The following is a 20,597-nucleotide window of genomic DNA, read 5'->3' on the forward strand; positions in this document are numbered from 1 at the left end:
TCCCTTTTTGTTATTCGCTTCTCACCCTGCTTCCTACCATTTGGCCCTTATTTTGACCGCTCTGCCTCCTTGTCCACCCAGCATTCCCACTTACTTTGGAATAAATATTTATAGGCTCAGGCTGCTGGGATTTGTTGCTGTGCTTGGTTTTGGTTGTTGGTTATTGTTGTTTTTGTACTTTTGGCATTATGAGGAATCAGATGCTGCAGCTATGAATGAAGTAATGACTTCCTACCGGGAGCCCATCCATTGTGGTTTCCTGGCACGGAAGCACAATCCAAAGGGACACTTGATTACTGCTAGATGTTCCACTGCTAATTTAGACGAGTTTCAGTGTTTCATTTATAATGGGAGTAAGTATGTGCTCTTTTCAGGCTGAAGGACGTTTCCCAAGCGAAATAACCGCACTAAAAGCAGATCGGCAGCAAATTTTCTAAACTGCAGCCTATGGAAACTTCACTTAATTCGTGGCCAGTAGGAAAAAGAAAAACTTAAAAGGCTTGCTAACCTTTAGTGGCATTCAGTCAGTATGCTCAGTGCATTTTGCCAGTTATCTATACCTAATTGGCATGGAAAATTGAACTCATGACTCTCCTTGTAGGAAAACGCACACATGGGTGTGTGTTTTTTTTCACCCTGCTCTGTGGGTTACAGGAGAATCTCCACTATTTCAGTTGGTTAAAGGCTTTTCCTTGGAAGAAGACGAGGTCAAGCATTCTGTTCCCTGTGCTTTCATATCTGCGGTCAAAGTGGTGATTTGTATTGTCTTCATTCACAGTATGCGGTCGTGGATTAATTACATATTGGCGCCTGCCTGGTGGAGTGAATTCCCATCACCCCTGAAGCCAATGTTTGCACTAATTTAAGATGAGTTTTTTTAAATGGGTGGGAGGGCCAAGTAGAAGAAGCCAGTTAGCGCAGAATTTGGCCCTGCAGTACAAGCCTTGGCAAGGGGTTCTTGGCAAGGAAACCTTCCTTTTCTCAGTTTTGGTAGGAGCTGCTTCAGCATTAGTAAGAAGAGCCAAACAAGACTATTATTATAACATATTGGGGATTTTTGAATTGGGCAAGGTTACTGTTAGGGGTGGGGAAGAACTGAGAGGTGCCCTGCGGTTTGAGGGAAAGGCATGGATCTGATTTTTTTTTTTTTTAATGGAGGGGAGGATGGGGACCAAACTGCACTTGTTATTCGTGTGTGTGTGTGTGTGTGTTTTGTTTTTGTTTTTTCTTTTTAACCACTGCTTGCAGCCCTGGTATGTTGGATGTGCTTGAACCACAGTTTCCTAGTTTGGGTGCTATGGCAAACTGTGGTTTAACAAATCAGGAAGTCTTCAGTGAAGTCAGGTCCTTGGGATAAACACAAGCATTTGTTCATTCCTGATCATGGCTTGTTGGGCTGGGAATGTGATGTTTAAACCAGACAATTGGCACAGGTGCTTTTGGAGGCAGTCTCCCTTGGGAGGAAGAGAAAAGCAGACCAGCTCACTTAGGTCTTCAACCAGTGAATCTACATCCACAGGTGGATCAGGAAGATACGCCAGGTGGTTCTTGACCAAGTTGTTACTGCTATGTTGGATTTCAGCTATGGCTGGCTAGACCAAAATATGCGATGGGCATGGTTTTCTAATTAGACTCTCAGTTTATCAATTTCCACAAGTGCTGCAATATGGCAGGAGAAAAGCATGAACCATTCTAAGCTCATGATTCTGTTTTTCAGCTGTGTGTATTACGTATTAGGCAAAGAGCATTCAGCACCCTAAGATTCTTACTTTTCCATTTAAAAACATGAAGTTGCTAAGCCTGGGGTAACCCAACATGATGCTCTTCTGAAGTTGTTGGAATACAAGTCCTATCATCCCCGACCATTGCCCGTGTTGGCTAGGGCTGATGGAAGTTGGAGTCCCAACAACATCTGGTGTGCACTAATGTTTGCTTAACCCCACACTAAGCTGTATGACTGCAAAAGTGTGCTTGAATGTTTGTGGGAGTGTTCCTACAGGTTTCATTGGAGTGAGAATCCAGTGTTCTGCATAAAGTCCCTCCCCCATCTTAGAAGAATCAGAGTAAATATGCTTAATACCTTTCAGTGTATATGTAGACCTTCATTCTAGTACCCTTTCAAATGGGGTGGTTGGCTCACAGGCCATAGGGCCCCGCTTTTCTTGATAGTTCGTTCCCATGGTACAAGTTCTTTTTGCTACCCTGTGGGAGGATGAGCAGGATATACATTCCAACAATAAAGTCCCCTTGGTGTAGATGCTCTAATTTTAACACACGTAACCCTGCCTATAGCTATCTCACTGAAGGAATAGCAGCAATCCCTTTGGGAATGCAAGACCCAGAGGACGTTTCAGAGGATCCCACTATGTTCATGTAGCCGTAAATATTAACTAGTGAAAGTGTTGCTTGGGGATTCTAAGAAGAAGGAGGGAAAAAATCAAGGTAGTTCTGAAACCAGTTGTTAAAATTATTACAGTTTTAGAAAGTTCAAGCTGCTGTCTTGATTCAAAATGGCACCCACTTTTATCCAAATATAGTCAGATACCTGCTTCTTGATCTCAGCATCCATCATGCAAATGAATCAGGACAATGGGACCATGTAGTCCAGCATTCTGCTCTCGGAGTGGCCAACCAGAGGCCTTTGGGAAACCTGGAAGCAGGACCTGAAAACAAGGGTATTCTCCCCTCCTGTCATTTCCAGCAACTGGTATATCTTAAGGATCCAAATGCTCATAGAACAGACTAAGAAAAGAAACAGTTTTCCAAAGTATATAGTGTTTGTTTGTTTGGTTTTGTTCCTATATGAATGACAATGCTTAGAGAGCATTTCCTTTCATTTAGCTCTGGAAAAGGAACATTGTTAATTGGAGCAAGCCCAGAAGCATTATAATTTCTCCCAAGGAATTTTATGACATCCTCTGCTGGCATCTCTCAGGCCTTGTTATTTAAAATAGATCAGATGGGGACCCCGCCTTGCAAGGCATAAGCCAGAAAGAGCCTATTCAGTCTAGTTCAAGAATGTGGCAGTAGCAAGGAGGCATATTTCAGCACGATACATCCAATTCCATGTTCTTTCATGTGCCTCATCCATAAGTGGTTCTTGTGATTAAACACTGAGCTAGTTTGAGTTGGGATAGCAGAGCCTTCAGATGTCCAGGAATGGAAAGAGAGCTTGAACAGTGTGGTCAGAAGGCAGAGGGCCTCATGCTTTCAGAGAACAAATGCACTTTGTAGTATTCATGTCTCCATCTGCTGACCGTCCTCCTGGTTCTGGTTCCATAATTTTGGAGTCCATGGCCCATTCTTCACAAACCTAGATCTCATGCATTACTTGCTCCTTGAACCCCGGCTTTTGCAACTGACCCAGGGCATGGTCTGAAGCTAAGCAGATGTGGGTCTGGCCAGCACCTTGATGGGGTATCATCTGGGAACCACATAAACACTGCTTTGGGTTGTAGGGCAGGATATAAATGTAAAATTGTTAACTTGCAGTATCAGCTTGTTCTTAGTACCCACATTTTAAACTTTTTATTGAAAAGATGCAATTACATATTTATTGATTCAGTGGTTATGTGGATGATGCATGGCCTATATGATGATGCATCTCCTCCACCTGTCCAGTTGACCTGTGGTAAACTAGAAGGTCTTTCTGCTCAGGTATCTTAATTGCTGTCCACCACCATTCGTCATTCCCCTGAGATGGTTTACGCCAGGATTAGATTCAGTACCTGACCCCACTTCAGTCCTCAAATGGTTCCAGTACCTGAATTCCCCAAGTAGGATGGTTGTTATTTCCAAACTCACCCAAGGCCCATTCATATCTGTATATTCATAAGTGGTGATAATTAAATGCCTTATTCAGGGACAGCAGGCCACTGAATACCAGTTTCTGTGTTAGGAAGCTTTTGCCTGCAGGCCCTGTTTTTGTGGACTTCCCAGAGACACCTGCTTGGCTCCTGTTAGAAGCTTGATCCAACAGCTGTTCTTACGATTTCTAAAAGAATTACTGTATTTATAAGCAACCTTAGAGTTAGCATTTTCAGTAACAACAAAAAAATATTTTGACATGCATCTTATGTGACATTAGCAGTACAATTCTCTACATTTCTCCTCAGAAGCTGCAGTCATTTACATGCTTACCTGGGATTAAGCCTCGCTGGTCTCATTGGGACTTACTTTTGAGTAAATATGCATAGAATTGCACTGTAAACTGTAGGTTTGTGTCTCTGCAAAGGGGCTTTGAGGTCAAGCTGAAAGTGGTGATACTGTTGATGTGTGACAGAATATAACTGTGTGCTTACTTTGTTTTTCCACTAGTTTTTTTTTCTTTCCTCAAGAAGTTATTTGTGGGATTAAAATAACCCCCATCTGTTGTCTGCAGTATATGAATTTCCGGAAAGGGGAAGCCATGAACTTAATGATTTTAGTCTTCCGGCAAAATAATTTCAAGTATGCTAATGTTCATAGAGTGTGAATTTTAAACAATATATATTCATTTTCATTAGTACACAATTCTCCTACTATTCTCTACAGATGCTTCTGTTCCTATGTGGGGGAGGAGCACATTCACAACAGGAACTATGGTACCTTCAGCTTTCTGCTGTGACAGAAGTATTCCCTGCTCTTAAAAAAAGTGTTGCATTGACAATCACCCAGATTTGCATGTTTGTTAATGGATTTTTATCCTGGAGGGAAACCTGCTATGCATTTGCCCTAGGAGGCAAATGGTCTGTATCTGAATATTTTGCCCTATCCTGTAGGTTGGGGGTGAGGAACTTCGGGCCCAGAGACTAAATGTGGCCCTCCGATCCTCTCTGTATGGCCCTCAGAACTCTTCCCAGGTCATGCTCCCAAGGCCACGCCCGTCACCAGCCTTGTTCTGCACCTTCTTCCAGTTGCATGGACTGCGACCTTGAACTGCAATCGTACCTCTTGCATGCGAGGCCGGACAGTGACATGAGTCTGGAGACACCCCCACCTCTGCTGTGCAGCCCAAAGAAGATCACACTTGGGCTGAAGAAGTTTCTCCAACCCTGTGGCACGCCAGCCGTTGTTGAGTTGTCATTGCCTCTGACCACTGGCCATGTTGGCAGGGCTGATGGGAGTCAGAGTCCAACAACTTTTGAAGGGCCACAGGTTTCCTACTCCTGCCTTAGGCACACCTTCTGCTAAATAATAATAATAATAATAATAATAATAATAATTTTAATAATTTTATTATTTATACCCCGCCCATTTGGCTGGGTTTCCCCGGCCACTCTGGGCGGCTTCCAACAGAATATTAAAATACAATAACCCAGGGGTGTCAAACTCAAATTCATCGGGGGCCGCACCAGCAGTTTGGTCACCCTCAAAGGGCCGGTTGTAACCACGGAAGTGGTTTCCTGAATGCATGTAAAGTGGAGGTTTCCTGTGTAGAACGGCCAGCGCCGCTAGAGGGCAGACGTTCTCTAACTTGTAGGCTGCCGCGCATGCGCTGAAGAGGCGGCTTTCTTGTGTCAAAAAAAAAAAGTGAGAATAAAAGGTGAAGGCTGGTGGCCGGCGGCGGCTACACGGGCCACATGACGAAGTCTGGCGGGCCGGATTCAGCCCGCGGGCCTTGTGTTTGACACCCGTGCAATAACCTATTAAACATTAAAAGCTTCCCTAAACAGGGCTGCCTTTAGATGTCTTCTAAAAGTTTAGTAGTTGTTTTTCTCTTTGACATTCGGTGGGAGGGCGTTCCACAGGGAGGGTGCCACTACCGAGAAGGGCCTCTGCCTGGTTCCCTGTAACTTGGCTTCTCGCAATGAGGAAGCTTCCAGAAGGCCCTCAGCACTGGATCTCAGTGTTACTGTCCAACTTCTTATGCCGTCGTGAACATCATTTTGCACAAACCTCCCTGACCTAACAGGAGAAAAAAAACAACTGATCTGGCCAACCCATATCAATAGGAGTACATTATACTGCAAAAATAGAGCTGTCATCAAGTGGAAAGGCATGTTCAGCTGCAAATTAAGAAGCGGGGGCTCTCAATCCCCCCCCCATTCGAGACAGATGTTTTTATTGGTAGACATCTGAGAAAACTGTACTTTTCAGGGAGTTCGGATTTATCAGATGTGCATGGTTCACGGCACAGGGTTACTGAGCTGCTCTAGCTGGCAGATAATCCTGCTCATCCTCCTTTTCATTCATGTAATTAAATTTGGAGGTTAAATCTTCCCTGCTAGTGGTTGAAGAGCATTAAAAAACTGTCTTTCTTCTGTCTCCTTCCCCACCCCGGCTGAAACTGCTCACGCAGTGACGCCATTGGGTGGAAGGTTAATCTACAGCAGAGTGGAGAAACACAATATATCACATTGTTCTTGTGCTCTGAAAGAACTCATCATTAGAAAACATCTCACTTTGTTGCAGTTGCACTGGCCCAGTCGCCTTGTGCAGTGTTACGGCCGGCCATCTGCAAGCGCCATTCAGCTGTAGTCACCCAGAATCAAGGATGGAAATAATTTCTGCTTGCGATTGAAAAGATCAGCCAGGCCTTCGTTCTGCAAATCTGCTATTAACACTCTTTCCATCTATGCGTAGATGGGCAGCAAGTTGGATTGGCACTGGGATGAGCATTTTGATAAGAGTGCAATATTAGCCAGTAGAGTAGATTGGCACCTGCGGTACTGTTGTTGTTGTTGTTGTTGTTGTTGTTGTTACTATTACTGTTAGATTTAATTAATCACATTTTTTTGCTGTGACTTACTCCGCAAAAATAAAAATCAGATATAAAGGACAGGAAACAAAAACAGGGTCACCCTAACCTATAATTTGGCTATTTCAAGGCTGAGCAGAACCGAGGGTGCATAATTATTTGTGCTCTCCCTGCTCTGGGGTCCATCCCCATTTGATAAACTAGCCCCCTTATGACAGTTGTTTGTAACACTTGCCACATCTTTAGCGGGGGGGGGGGGGGTTACTGTAAAGAAACTTCTTGCTCTACCACAGCTTGTATTTTCCCCTCCATGCATTGAGTGCATTATGCACTTTGAAACATTCAGTTTAAAGACCCACGCTTGCAGTCCCCCCCCCCCTTAGACTATCTTCCACGCTTAACCAGAACAATTTAAAACCCCAACTCGCTTAGCTATTGATAACTTAACTTTGGAAGCTATCATGAAATCAGCAACACAAACCAAATTGAAATGCACCCTGCTGCCTGATTCCTTTATTTATTTCAAGTGTTGAAGAACAGATAAGGCCATCGAAATGTCACAGCTCAGACAAAACAGCTCTGGAGTTCTGTTAGAATTAGGATGCCACCAGGGCATTCTGGGAGCTGCACTTTCATTGTTGTGTTCTCAGTCGTCCAACAAAAAAATTCCAGGGAAAATAGGGCTGCATCCTTTACAAACGCCTATTAATCATGGCACATTGTCCATTACGCCATATCTTTTCTTGGGGTCCGGTTCAAGGGAAGGAGATTTCCTGTTTGAAGCATGATGAGTATACAAATTCCATTTTCATGAAATGTTTCATCCGGAATTTGCTGTAAACGCTTCCCAACATGCTAAAAATAAATGAAGGTGTGTACACACTTAGGGACACTCAAGACTTTTCTGCAAGGAGCAAGCATAAGTCTGAGCACATTGTTGTCATTCTTCCAGCATTGACTGGAGGCTAATATGTGAGTCACAACCAGTGGTGCTGGAGAAATTCATTCGGTCCATGCTTTTAAGCAAACTCACCTAACACGTGCTCTTCAGCAGAATACAGTCGTACCTTGGAAGTCAAACGGAATCCGTTCCGGAAGTCTGTTCGACTTCCAAAATGTTCGGAAACCAAATCACAGCTTCTGATTGGCTGCATTAAGCTCCTGCAGCCAGTCGGAAGCCGCAGAAGCACCATCTGACGTTTGGGTTCCAAAGAATGTTTGCAAGCTGGAACAGTCACTTCCCAGGTTTGGGAGCCAAAAATCCGAGTACCAGGGCGCATGGGATCCAAGGTACAACTGTATGTGGAGCAGACACAGTTATCCTTTGGATTGTGCAAACAAGCTTTTAATACAATAAAAAACCAAAAAACAACAACCCTAGGTTTAAAAAATATAATTAAAGACAAGAGCAAAATAGGATCACAACAACAGTAACTTGGCCCGAACCAATTTTTAATGGTGAAAATGTTAAAAGGCTTTTCAGCTTGCCTTTTAAAGGGAGGGGGCCAATCAAATCTCTTTAGGGTGAGAGTTCCATGACATGGGTGCAGCAGCTGAGAAGGCCCTGCCCCATGTCACATCCAGCCACAACTCTGAAGGCAAGAAGGCATGGATGCAAGAAGGCAGTGCTGAATACAATGGATGGGCAGATTCACAAGGAAAGAAGGAGATGGCCTTCTAACTTAGGCCTTGTCCAAGAGTATCTGACAGCTTCTGTGCTTTAGACTGATTGTGATGCAGTGAAGATGAATAAAACCTGGTCTATAAAAATCTATATTGTTGACACATCCCAAACCTGATGTACTTAAAAAAACCCAAAACACACTTTTTTGCAATTTCTAGGAGACCATATCAACAGGTTTCTTCTGAGGGAGGAAGGGGGTGAATATAACAGCTCAGATGATCGGCAACTAGGGATGTAGTAAAGGGCCCGTCCATAGTTTTAACGAGGCGGAGTGCTGGAAATTTATTGCAGCCGCATTTGTGCCATTATTAAGTTAGCCTTTGTTCTGCCAGAACAGTTTTTAAAAGATTCCATTTTCTGCTCGGCTACTGCAAGCCGGCAGATGTGTGCTGCTTTGTGCAACTTTCACATCGGCAGCCCTGTTTGTGGGACTCCTCTCTTTCCTGAGACCACCCAATTCATTGCACATGTAGCTTCAGATGGATTCAAGATCCCTCTGGCCTCCAGAAAAGAAAAGGAAGACTGTAATAATAGACTAACCCACCCAGTTCAAAAGACATGATCTAATACTGGAAGAATTGGCAACCTAAAAGTCGCTGCTGTTATGGAAGCTTTGAGAAGGTGGCTCAAGAAACATTTTATGCTGGGAATTTCTCTCTACGGTACTTAAAGGAGCATATACAGAAAGCTTTAAACATTGCTTTTTGGGTTTGTTCTTCGAAATTCCATTTATCTGGGAGGTTTATTAAGTACAGTGGTGCCCCGCAAGACGAATGCCACGCAAGACGAAAAACCCGCTAGACGAAAGGGTTTTCCGTTTTTCGATGCGCTTCGCAAGTCGAATTTCCCTATGGGCTTGCTTCGCAAAACGAAAAAGTCTTGCGAGTCTTGCGATTTTTTTCGCTTCCCCCCTTTTTCTAAGCCACTAAGCCGCTAATAGCCTTTTAGCCGCTAAGCCTTTAATAGCCGCTAAACCGCTAATAGCGCTAATCCGCTAAGCCACTAATAGGGTTGCTTCGCAAGACAAAAAAACCGCTAGACGAAGAGACTCGCGGAACGGATTAATTTCGTCTTGCGAGGCACCACTGTACAGGATAAGGGCATAAGGCTTCAATCCAGCTTCTGGTGATGTTTCTCATGATTGCAGCTTGAGAGGCAGTCCATTTATCCCTGCCACAGGTCTCTGCCATGGATGCATTCCTGCAGAATACAGTCATAACTTAGAAGTCGAACAGAATCCATTCCGGAAGTCTGTTCGACTTCCAAAACCTTCGGAAACCAACACGCGGCTTCTGATTGGCTGTAGGAAGCTTCTGCAACCAATCGGAAGCCATGGAATCCCCATCGGACGTTCTGCTTCCAAATAATTCACAAACCGGAACAGTCACTTCTGGGTTTGCGATGTTCGGGAGCCAAAACGTTCTACTAGCAAGGCGTTCAACTTCCAAAGTACGACTGTATCTGTGAGGCCTCAGCTAAGTTCACAGACAGGCTGCAGTTGGGGATCCCAGGCAAGCAAGCTTAAGATTCAAAGGCAGAGGGTGTGGTCTATGATGGATCAGGCTGTAGAGCACAAAGGCATGGAAAATGAGAGGGATGGAGCAAGTCCACTTAGCAGCATCTGCCAAGGACCAGCTGAGCACATGACTTGGGATATTACTGTTTTATTAAGTCTTGTAGCGTCTTGATTGGTTTGAAGGGTCAACGGACAGTATCCATGTGGGTACTGAAATCTAGAGGATATAACTGAGCCACAGAGTTTAATTTGCTGATGAACCAGAGTGTTGATGGTATAGATCAGCCTTTCTCAACCTGTGGCTCCCCAGATGTTGTTGAACTACAACTCCCATCACCCCTAGCTAGCAAGGCCAGAGCTCAGGGATGATGGGATTTGTAGTACAGCAACATCTGGGGACCCACAGGTTGAGAACCGCTGGTATAGATGATAAGGCACAGGAGACTGACTGCTGGAAACATAGATTCAAGCTCACTAAATATTCCCAGCCAGTTTGCTGTGGTGGCTACATGTGCATGATGAAATGTCAGTTGAGTGACATGCACGAGCTTCACAGCCACTTTGTTCATGTAAGCTAGGAAGCTACAGGTAACCATAGCTTCCTATGATGTCTGAATCAGGAAACCAAGGTTAACAAATAAAATATGGCTTCCAGATCCTGGCTTCTTTGGAAGCTATTTACCCTAGTTGCCAGTTCAGATGTAACGGGAAGCTGCAGTAGCTTAAGCTTCCTGGTTCATATACTTGCTTGTGCAAAGGGAGCATGTAGGTTGTGCATATCACAGTTTATAAGCCAGGATTTGATGGTGCGAATGCATTCACCGTCTTCAGAGGGAAGCCTGAAGTCATCCATGGTGCCTTCAGATATTCCTGAGTTCTGGCAACGTCAGAGAGCATAGATGAAGGTTTGCTTAGATAAAGATTAAGGTGCTCTTGATTCCTTTCCCGCCTCCATCGCCTGGGTTCCACTCATCTTCATAGGTCAGCCATTGTTAGATGTCTGCCCTCTTTAAAGTTTTCAGAACAGATTTAAAATATGTTTCCTGATGGCAATTTCTTCAATTTGTCACGGGGAGCTGTGATGAATTGTGGAGCAAAATACTGTGAAGTGGCTTGAGAGCAGTACATAATGATTCGTGGCAATATGTTGAATTTAACTGGAATACAAAATTGGTGATAAAAACTGCTTTTTTTCAATATCGTCTTTAAAGTTCTGAAAAAGCATGGGAATGAACCGTCTAGCTCAGAAGGAAGCTAGCGCAGTGCTCTCCCAATCAGTGTTGGACTGTTGTTTATGCTGATGGGAGCTAGAGTCCAGGACATCAGGGAGGCAGTAAATTGAATCTCCCTCGCTGATACCATTAGAAGACAGTTGTGAGTCCAAGTTGACCTTTAAATATGATGGAATAAAATCCCAATTTTAGGTTGCTAAACTTTTTATTTATTGTATTTTCAGCCCTCCAAGGCAGTTTACATAACACAATATAAAATGCACTTGAAATCACCAAACAACATCCATACAGTGGCTGGAAGATGAAAATGCGGTTTATTTAACTATCACTGATGTTAAGATGACTAACTTTATTGTATCCGTATAATCTATCCAAGGGCTTTTTAGTTTCTACTGAGATTGTTTTATTTTTGTTTATAAATTTAATAAATTTTGTTTGTACCGTATTTGTTGCATCAGTAACAATAAAAATGGGGGAGGCTCGGCAAAATTTTTTTGAAACTGAGTTAAAGCACAACCAGAAATAGTTCAAAAACAAAAGACAACTGTAAATGAAATTAGCAGTTTCAAATTTAAAACATTTAAGGAAAAACCAATTTGGAACACTTTAAGGTATGCTTAAAGTTTTGCATAGAAGAGGTGTGGCTCAGTTCACTGGGGAGGGAATTCTGTAACCAGCGGGTCACCACTGAAAAGGCCCTTCAAGAAAAAAATATTAATATAGAGAGTGGAATTCAGTGTTGCTACTTTTGATCCAGTGGAGGTGCCCACTAACATGTGAGAAAGGGAGAAATTCCCCACCCCCACCCCCAGTTCTTGCTGCAGCCCTCTCAGCTCCATGAAAATCTGCTCCAGAGGATTGGGGGCTTCAGGTGAGAGAGGGAATTGCAGAAAATTACCTCTTTCTCTTATTCATACGCCTCCACTGGGTTATAAGACAAGCAGAACAGCAACCTTGGATTTCACCCATTGAAATCACACAAGAAAAGAGTATCAACCAGCGCTGGTGGACTTAAGGATGATATGCAACAACATATTAAAGCTACTCATATAATGTCACTTATGAAAGGCAGCTAATGCAATACACAGGCATTTGCTTTGATTTCATTTGCACATCTGTTCCTTCCATTGTGGCAAAATATTCTTCTGCTTTGGCAGGAATTGCAAATATGGTCACAAGAATTACATAGCAGTTTCCCCAGTAGCTGCCAGTTCACAGCTATACAATCCTTAACTTCTCTTATTGGATAGTATAATCCTGTGCTTTGAAAGACTCTTGGATTCACTTTTGCAGTTCTTTGCCAGCAACAGAGTTCTTGCCGCAGCCAAGAGTGTTAAAATGCAAAGGAAGTATACTTCAAAGCCTTTGAAAGGGATTTTATCATTTTATTTTTTAAAAGTAAACAAAAGACCCTTTGCTTCTTTGTTTATTACAACTATTAATTACTCTGTAGGTCTAGAAGAGTCTTGTTCCCAAAACTGATGTCTTATTGGTGGTTTTACCTGAGGGGACACACACGCGCGCACACACACACACACACACACACACACACTCTTTTTCTAGTTTGGAAACGTTAGAGAAAACACATCTTTTTCTGCAGCAGTAAGATGTTCTGTTTTCCTCACCCTTCTTATAAATTTCAGTTATTGTCCTCTGTTCAATAAAACTTCTAGGGTGATTTACATAATACAGTAATCAATATTCCAATAGTAACCTGAAAACACCCTCCCCCCCAAAAAAGTTTCCCTGAGATTAGACCATGCACTGCAGTCATAGTATTTAGGTGCCTCCTTTAAAAAATAAAAAGTATTTTGCCAGGCATTTGGTGATTAATTGCACACTGATACTGAGAGTATATTGCTGGTATGGATTTATTGTAACCTTTATTTCTATTTCATGGGTTTGTATATTTATCAGGTCTTAAGGATAGTTGTTAGTTGCCCTGAGTAAGATATAATAACAGACAATAAATAGTTCTATAGAAATAGGTTTCACTGAGATTGGTCTGTGGGCCCTTTTTGGGTACTAGCTCACAGTCAACTCATTAGGGATGAAGATATTTGTCAAAGTTAAGAGTGCAAGTAAAATGTGATCTACTTTTATTTTTCAGAATGACCAGTCTATGCAAGATACACAGATCATAGGGGGAGATGACTTCTCAAAGCTGGCTGGAAAGGTTTGTAAGATTTTTAAATAAAACGAGGCCATTATGACACCGGGATTGGACTAACACTGAGATTCAAATAAAGCATGATTAGGGCAATAACAAAACCTAGAGAGAAGCAAGAGGAGCAAGATGCTAATAATTACCTTCTCCAAGAAAGGCAGGGCAAAGAGAAGCAGTCACCTTGGTTTCAGCATGACCAAGGGTGCAGAATCGCAGCTGGGTCCACAACTACTATCAGAGCTAAATACATACTCTTTAGTAACTGGATATTATTGACAGTGAACATGTGAACTACTGATAAATATCCCGAAAAGGATTCTAGCCCCGCATTCTGGAGGAAAAGGCATTGTCTACACATAATAGTAAATTGTCATTAGCACTACATGCCTGAAGTGGACTTGCACAGTCAGGTGGAGAAATTTTGTAGTGTTTAGTTTCGTTTTCAGAGAATCCTGGCTCGCCATGGCATACTAACCAGAGATAACAGTTTACCACAAGCTCTGATGAGCTTCTACACAAGCCAGTTCCAAGCCATGGGTTATGGGGTTTGTGATAAACCACAGTCTCCGGTTTGTATATCAGAGCAAGCAAGGATTCTGCAGAAGCAAAACTGAAGTGCTAACCCAGGGTTGGCTAGTCTGCGGCCCTCCAGATACTGTTGGACTACACCTCCCCTAATCCCTGACAGCAGGTTGGTGATGATGGGAGTTGAAGTCCAACAAAATCTGGAGGACTACAGGTTCCTCACCTGTCACAGAGTGTTCACAGCTCAGTCCGGTGCCTGTCTAAGTGCCATTGCATTCTGTAGTGCTCACACCCAGGTAAGTTGGAACATTCTTCCCTGCCACCCCAACAGACCTTCCTGCATGTTTTAAACAATTATGTGCCTTGCTTCAACATAAGCCGGCATGAACATTGTCATAAACTGTCACTAGATAACTGAGAAGCTGCTTTTGAAAAGTAAATGTTTGATTCAACATATGCAGCCAGTCTGCATAAAGGCCATTTCAGCCAGTTCTTTCAAGTACTGTACTTATGTCCACTCAATTTAATTTAAACAACAGCCCCCCCCCTTTTTTTTTTTTGCTTTTCTCAAGCTGGCAAAATAGCTGCTTCTAGCAAAGGGGCAGCTAGAAATATTGTTTTGCCTAGATATAATCCTGTGTTTCAGAGGGCCAAAAAAAGACAATATGTGGAATGCATGATTGCATTTAATATGCCTGGAGCCCCCCCCCCCCCGCCCAGCCTTCTATTAGCTATAATAGCCACAGAGTGGTATGAGCAGGATTCAGACTGCAGGAAGGGAGGTTAACCCTTTCCAACCATCCTGCAGCCATCAATTATAGCTTTTCACCCAGCACAAATGGCAACATGGGATGGGTCATTTTTAGGAAACTACAGCATAGGAGGGAAGGGTTAAACACCCCCCCCCCAAAATACACCATCGTCCATATCCTGCTCCTGCTCTCCCACAGCTTCTGTTTTCAAAGGTGAAGGCAAATTAAATGCAATTGTCTTGTTTTGGCCCTGAACCTTTTAATAGCACCTTGGTTTTGACAATGGTAAATCATGGGACTTGTCAATGATTTGAATCAGCTGGAAGGCTGATAAGCAATTTATTTTCATTTCCCCCCATTCTGCATGCACATACTGATGTTTTAAAAAAGGGGAAATAAAATATTTTTGTTCAAGGACAAGACTCTTTTAATCCAGGCCTAGTTATACGCTGAATCACTTGAGGAGGAAGGATGACTTTATTTCATTAGGCAGATGGTCTGTGTGGGAAAGTGATCAAAACAGCAAGCCTCGGGATGAATTTGGGCAGGAAACCACTAAAATTAATTTACACTCCAAGTGAAATTACTCTTGTGTTAATAGTAGGACTGGTAACTGATTAAAGACTTTTCGTTAATTAATCATCTGGCTTTTAACAGATTAATAAATTACATTTTAATAAATTGTCCTATTACCAAAATCTCAGTGTCTTTTTTTCTTATTGAAGGAACTGCATGATAACTTCATGATTTATTTAACAAAAGCTACCGTATTTTTCGCCCTATAGGACGCACCGTCCCATAAGGCGCACCTAGTTTTTAGGGGGGGAAATAAAGGAGGGGAAATTATTTTTCCCCCAGGCGTGGGGAAAAAAACACCAAACAGGCAACTCTATGCAAGCCGTGGGAGCCCAGCAATGGGCTCCCGCTGCTTGCGGAGAGGTCCACGAAGCCTGGACACGCTGAGCTCAGCGCGCGCAGGCTTCAGCATGCAGGCAACTCTCTGCAAGCGTCAGGAGCCCAGCGACGGGCTCCCGCTGCTTGCGGAGAGGTCCACGAAGCCTGGAGAGCGAAAGGGGTCGGTGCGCACCAACCCCTCTCGCTCTCCAGGCTTCAGCGAAAGCCTGCATTCACCCCATAGGACGCACACACATTTCCCCTTCATTTTTTGAGGGGAAAAAGTGTGTCCTATAGGGCGAAAAATACGGTATCTACCATCCATTGTCGCCAGTACTGTCTAAAATAGCGAAATGCAACTCAAACTGATTTTCTTTTATATGTTGCTGGGTGGTATAAGAAATGGTTTGTGAGAATTATTGCGCATCAGTATTATGTCAATTGTTACATGATTAGTATGTTAGTACCAGAACCAGTGATTAGATTTGCAGTGTTGAGTGTTAAAAGAGGCAAGGCTTTCTGGATCTAAAAGAGGGGAATTTCAGCAGCTGTAGCTTGTTATGCAATCTGCACCCTCAGCAATTCTCTCCATTTGTCCCAGGGGTGGCTAACCTGTGGTCTCCAGATGTTGATGAATTCCCATCATCCTCAGCCAGTGTAGCCAGTAGTCAAGGATTGACATTTGGAGGGCCACAGGTGAACCCCCACCCCACCCCCATTTTATAAACCTGCTTCATATGTTCATTAGCAGTGCTGGCGAACAGAGCATAGGTTGCAATTTCTTGCAAGGCTGAATTAGCAGGTTCTCACCAGTCCCCCATCATATCTGCTTACCAGTCTTACTAAGGACATTACGTGTGTTCCTTACAAAGATTATGTAAATGTACCAGGTTTATTATAAATATCCTCGTTGTTCAACATTGAGCAACCTTTGAAAATCTGCCACAAACAGAAAGCGGTTCATAAACTCGACGTGTTTATTTTCATCCTTGCTTACAGATGACTTGAATAATGCCAGCTGACAGGATTAGATAAAGCTTAATATCCTTTTTCAGAAAACCTTTCCTTTTTTTCCCCATTTTCTAAAAAGAGGCTTTAAGCCAACTTTTGAGATATATTAAGGAATCAAAAGCTGCATGGAGCTAAATATTAACTACCTGTATGGTAACTAGCCTGAAAGGTTAATTTTGAAGATCTACTTGGTACAAAAAAAGGACCCTACTGGGTTTTGTTGTCAGCAGTTAGCAAGAAAGCTTCGGTGTCAACAAGACTTCAAAAGTATACTGCCAGAGTGTGGAGAAAGAGACCCCCTGGGGCATTCCTAGTGTGCCAGCCAAATGCCCTCAAAAAACAGTGGATATACAAATATGAAAGATAGGGGTGGACTGCAGTTCCTATGATCCCTGACCACTGACCATGCTGGGTGGCGTTGGTTGAAGTTGGAGTCCAACAACATCCAAAAGGTCACAGGTTCCCCTCACCTGTAACTACCTGCCCAAGCTGGAGGTCAAACTACAGTTAGGTTAGTAGTGTGTTTCAGCTACCACACTTAGAAGATAGCACATTTTTTAACAGAAGCATCCCCTGGGATCTGCTTTAGTTCTTTCCTCTCATGCCATGTACTTGCATTAAATTGTCTCCCCAACGCTGTTATTTGTCCCCGAAGGTGTTATTTGCTGAGTCAGCCTCCCAGCCCCTTTGTGGCTATATTTGATGAAGGAAAAACATGTCCTGTGTAGTGCACAGTCATAGAAAACACACTTTTTTATGTGCGTGAAACTACTTGACATGTAGATTTAGCATTACTAAAGTCTCAGCAAGAAATATTCTCAGCAAGAGTGGCGGTGGGAAAGCTGCGGCCTTCCAGATGTTGCTAGACTACAACTCCCATCATCCATGACTGCTGGCCATGCTGGCTGGGACTGATGGGAATTGGGAGTCTAGCACCCTGTGAACCTTAGGGCAGCCACAGGGATTTTTTGGCCCTCCAGAAATTTCTGGCCCTCTAGAAATAGTTGGACTCTTAATTTACAACCCTAGCCAGGGATTGGTTAGGGATTAAATTTGGAGCCCAACAACATCTGGAAGGCCACAGGTTCCCCACCCCTGCCTTAGAACTCCAACTTGCAGAGCTTTTAGCTTGAGCTCCTGGCCTCCTGTGCCAGATCTGCAGCCATCATTTATATACAATACCCCCTCCAAAGGTTAGTCAGTGACTCAAGCTATCCTGGATCCTAGTTCCTCCCAGCCAGTTCCTGGCCAGATAGCCAGTTGTCTGCTTTCCCAATATTTGATATGAACCCAGGGATTCAGAATCCTACTTAGGGAGTGTGAACCTTTAAACTATGAAAACCACCTATGCAGTTTAGTTGTCTGGAGTGAGCCAGCAGTAAATCACACTGTGCAAGTTGGAGTTAACGCTTCATTAGCAGAAACAGGAGTGTCAGGCCTAATGAGCCCAGCAACTCATCTCTGGTAGGTCTTGCATGAAGCAGTTGCTGCGACTGAAGGTCTTCACCTCCCTGCAGCTGCCTAAGTGCTGCTCCTCTCCAGCAATCTATTGCTTTTTTCCAAGCAACCAGAGAGTGTGTCTGCATGTCACCAACCTCACCTCTGCCCTTTTCATGCCTCTTCTGATTCTGGGAGACAAGCGGGGAGGGGAGCTTGTTGCAGTAGGAGAGGGAGACACCCGTGACTCTTCACCAACCTGACTCATCTCTGCCTCTTGGCCTCTCTCCTCCCACCCTCCTGCTTCAGCTTCTGCCGCTGATCCTGGACTGCTCTCTGCCACAGACTCTCCCAGCTCACTGAGCCCTGTTCCCTCCTCATCTTCTGACACCTCCTCTTCCCAGTCTTCTCCCTCTGACCACTCATTGTTCTCCCACCCCGGGATCTGAGCCTTCTTCCCTTGGTGGTTCTCCAGCTGGTTCCTCCTTCCATTCCTCTACGTCCAACCAGTCCATGACAGTAGTGCCTGCAAACATGGTTCTTATTTGGGGAGAAAAGAGCCCAGTCTGTGCCCAAACAAAGAGCATGAGAAGGACACCATTAGGCATGTCAGATTTTAGGAAGGGTCTGTAAAAAAATAAATAAACCTCGCTTCCCTGTGCAATTGCCCAGGAGAGAAAGTTGGCAGCTTCATCTGGCTGCTCTGATTGCAGGGAATCTGTTTCCTGACGGAATTCTTTCCACCTCTCGAAAGCCCACCTTGCCTGGCTCTCTTCTTGCCATGCAGCTGACAACTACCTGCCTACCCTCAGCAGATATAATTAGCATTGTTACATTTTCTGCAGCAGATGAGATGACTCAACACCTTCTGAAGCAGAACCAAAAAAAGAAAAAGGGAAAAAAAGGGATGCTACTGGGAAAAGGGAGAATCAATTTGAGGTGTAGCCAGCAGGACCGACATGTATCATCTTTCATCATGGAGCATCTGCCTTCTGTTCATCATTAGCAGCATGAAGGTTACTGATCTTATTGGAGCTGTCACAATGGAGCTGGATGTTCTGATTCAGATTTCTTTCTCTATCTCTTTTTTAATCCTTCTTACCAATCTAGGCTGCATAGACATATGTTCTTGAATTAGGAGATAAATATAGGGATGGTGGTGGTAGGGTTTCTTGCAAATTGAACTCTGCCATACCTAAGAGTGGCATGAGGGGGGGGACACAGCTTAATCTGATATTTACTACACACCATTAAAGCAGCGCTAGCAGGACCCTTAGCTCACAGTTGTAGAACATACAGAATACATGAGTGCTGTTCTTTGTGTGAAGGGCTGTGGCTTAGCAGCAGAGGATGGCCAAGGTCTTTGGTTCAATCCTGGCATCGCCAGGTAGAACTGCGAGAGTACCCAGTGTGAAATTATTGAGAGCCACTGCCAATCGATGGAGACAGTACAGTACTGATCTCCATGGACCCAATGGTCTGACTCTGTATAAGGCATCTTCCAATGTTCCTTTGTTTACTTAGAAGTCGCCTATATTCAACAGAGCTTACTCTTTGATATGCGTGTGCAGGATTGCAGTCTCACCGTGCAAATTTAACCATGTCTACTCTGAAGTAACTGCCATAGAGTCCAATAGGGCTTGCCCCAGGCAAATGGGCGTATAGTACTGTGCAGCAAATCTCCTGTTCTTTTATATTTATTTGAAACCGTTATCTCCCATCTGTGCTCGCTCAAGGCAACTCAAAGCTCACACCATAAATTAGCAAGCTGAAAACATCAAAACGCTAAGACAACAGTAAAAAAAAAAAAGCAACACACTAGCAGCAGCAAAGGTTGTTTAAAAAAGAAAAAAAAAACAGATGCACATGAAAACTAATATACCTTACAAACCAAAAGGAAGCTTTTACTAGCTTCTGGAAGCCATTTAAGGAGAGAGCAAAGCACACCTACTTGGGGAGAGAGGTCAGCAGCCTAGGAGCGGCCACAGAAAAGGACCTGTCACTGGTATTTCAGGGGCTGCTGGGATACAATAGAGGGCTTCTGAAGATGATCTCAGAAAGAGGGTAGAATTGTATGGGAGACGAAGTCAGGCCTTCAGATATCCCAGTCCCAAAAGATGTTCAGTTGGTACTCAGGTGCAGCCCAAGACATTCTGCCGCCCGAGGCCAAGTGGGGCAGGGTGACCATCCACACGTACAGGGAAGCCAAAGAAACAGGCAGCTGAATTTTACTTCAATTTTGGTGACGGGACAGATCCACCACTGCACCTGCTAGCTTGCAGGGAGAGGTCAGGGCAGCTCTCGGCATCTGCCACCTGAGACAATTGCCCCATTCTGCCTAAGGGTAGAGTGAGGTAAGGAACCCTCCAGATGTTATTAGACTGCAACTCCCAGCAGCCCAGCCAGTTGTCAGGGATGACAGGAATTGGGGTCCAGCAACATCTGTAGGACCTGCAGGTGATGCAGAGTAGCTCTTTGTTCCAATGCTGAACTCCACCTACTATTAGAAACTTTCCACCCCACTAAAACCTTTCTGGAACAGCAATTTGTGAAGATACGATCAAGTGAAATCTTCTGATTTATATAACTAGCCATATCTGATGTGAGTTTTGGTGTGTGTTTGACTGTATCATCCCACTCTGTTGATTCATCTGCTGACTCATTTTCGTTTATTAGTAGCACTGCAGTGCTAGGATGAGC

General features: G+C 43.8%; 1 protein-coding gene across 2 annotated transcripts in view; it reads left to right on the plus strand.

Annotated features, from left to right (window-relative positions):
* The window catches only part of PRTFDC1 (phosphoribosyl transferase domain containing 1), a 49,704-nt gene that overhangs the window by 17,760 nt on the left and 11,347 nt on the right, over positions 1-20,597 (plus strand). The window contains exon 4 of one of the 2 annotated variants that reach the window (XM_083467586.1): positions 13,222-13,287. The exons of the other annotated variant lie outside the window; for it this stretch is intronic. Coding sequence (XP_083323712.1) covers positions 13,222-13,287 — 66 coding nt within the window. The remainder of the gene's footprint in view (positions 1-13,221; positions 13,288-20,597) is intronic. 2 annotated transcript variants of the gene reach the window in all.

The sequence above is a fragment of the Podarcis liolepis genome (assembly GCF_965112155.1).
Source record: "Podarcis liolepis genome assembly, chromosome: 12".
Classification (NCBI taxonomy): domain Eukaryota; kingdom Metazoa; phylum Chordata; class Lepidosauria; order Squamata; family Lacertidae; genus Podarcis; species Podarcis liolepis.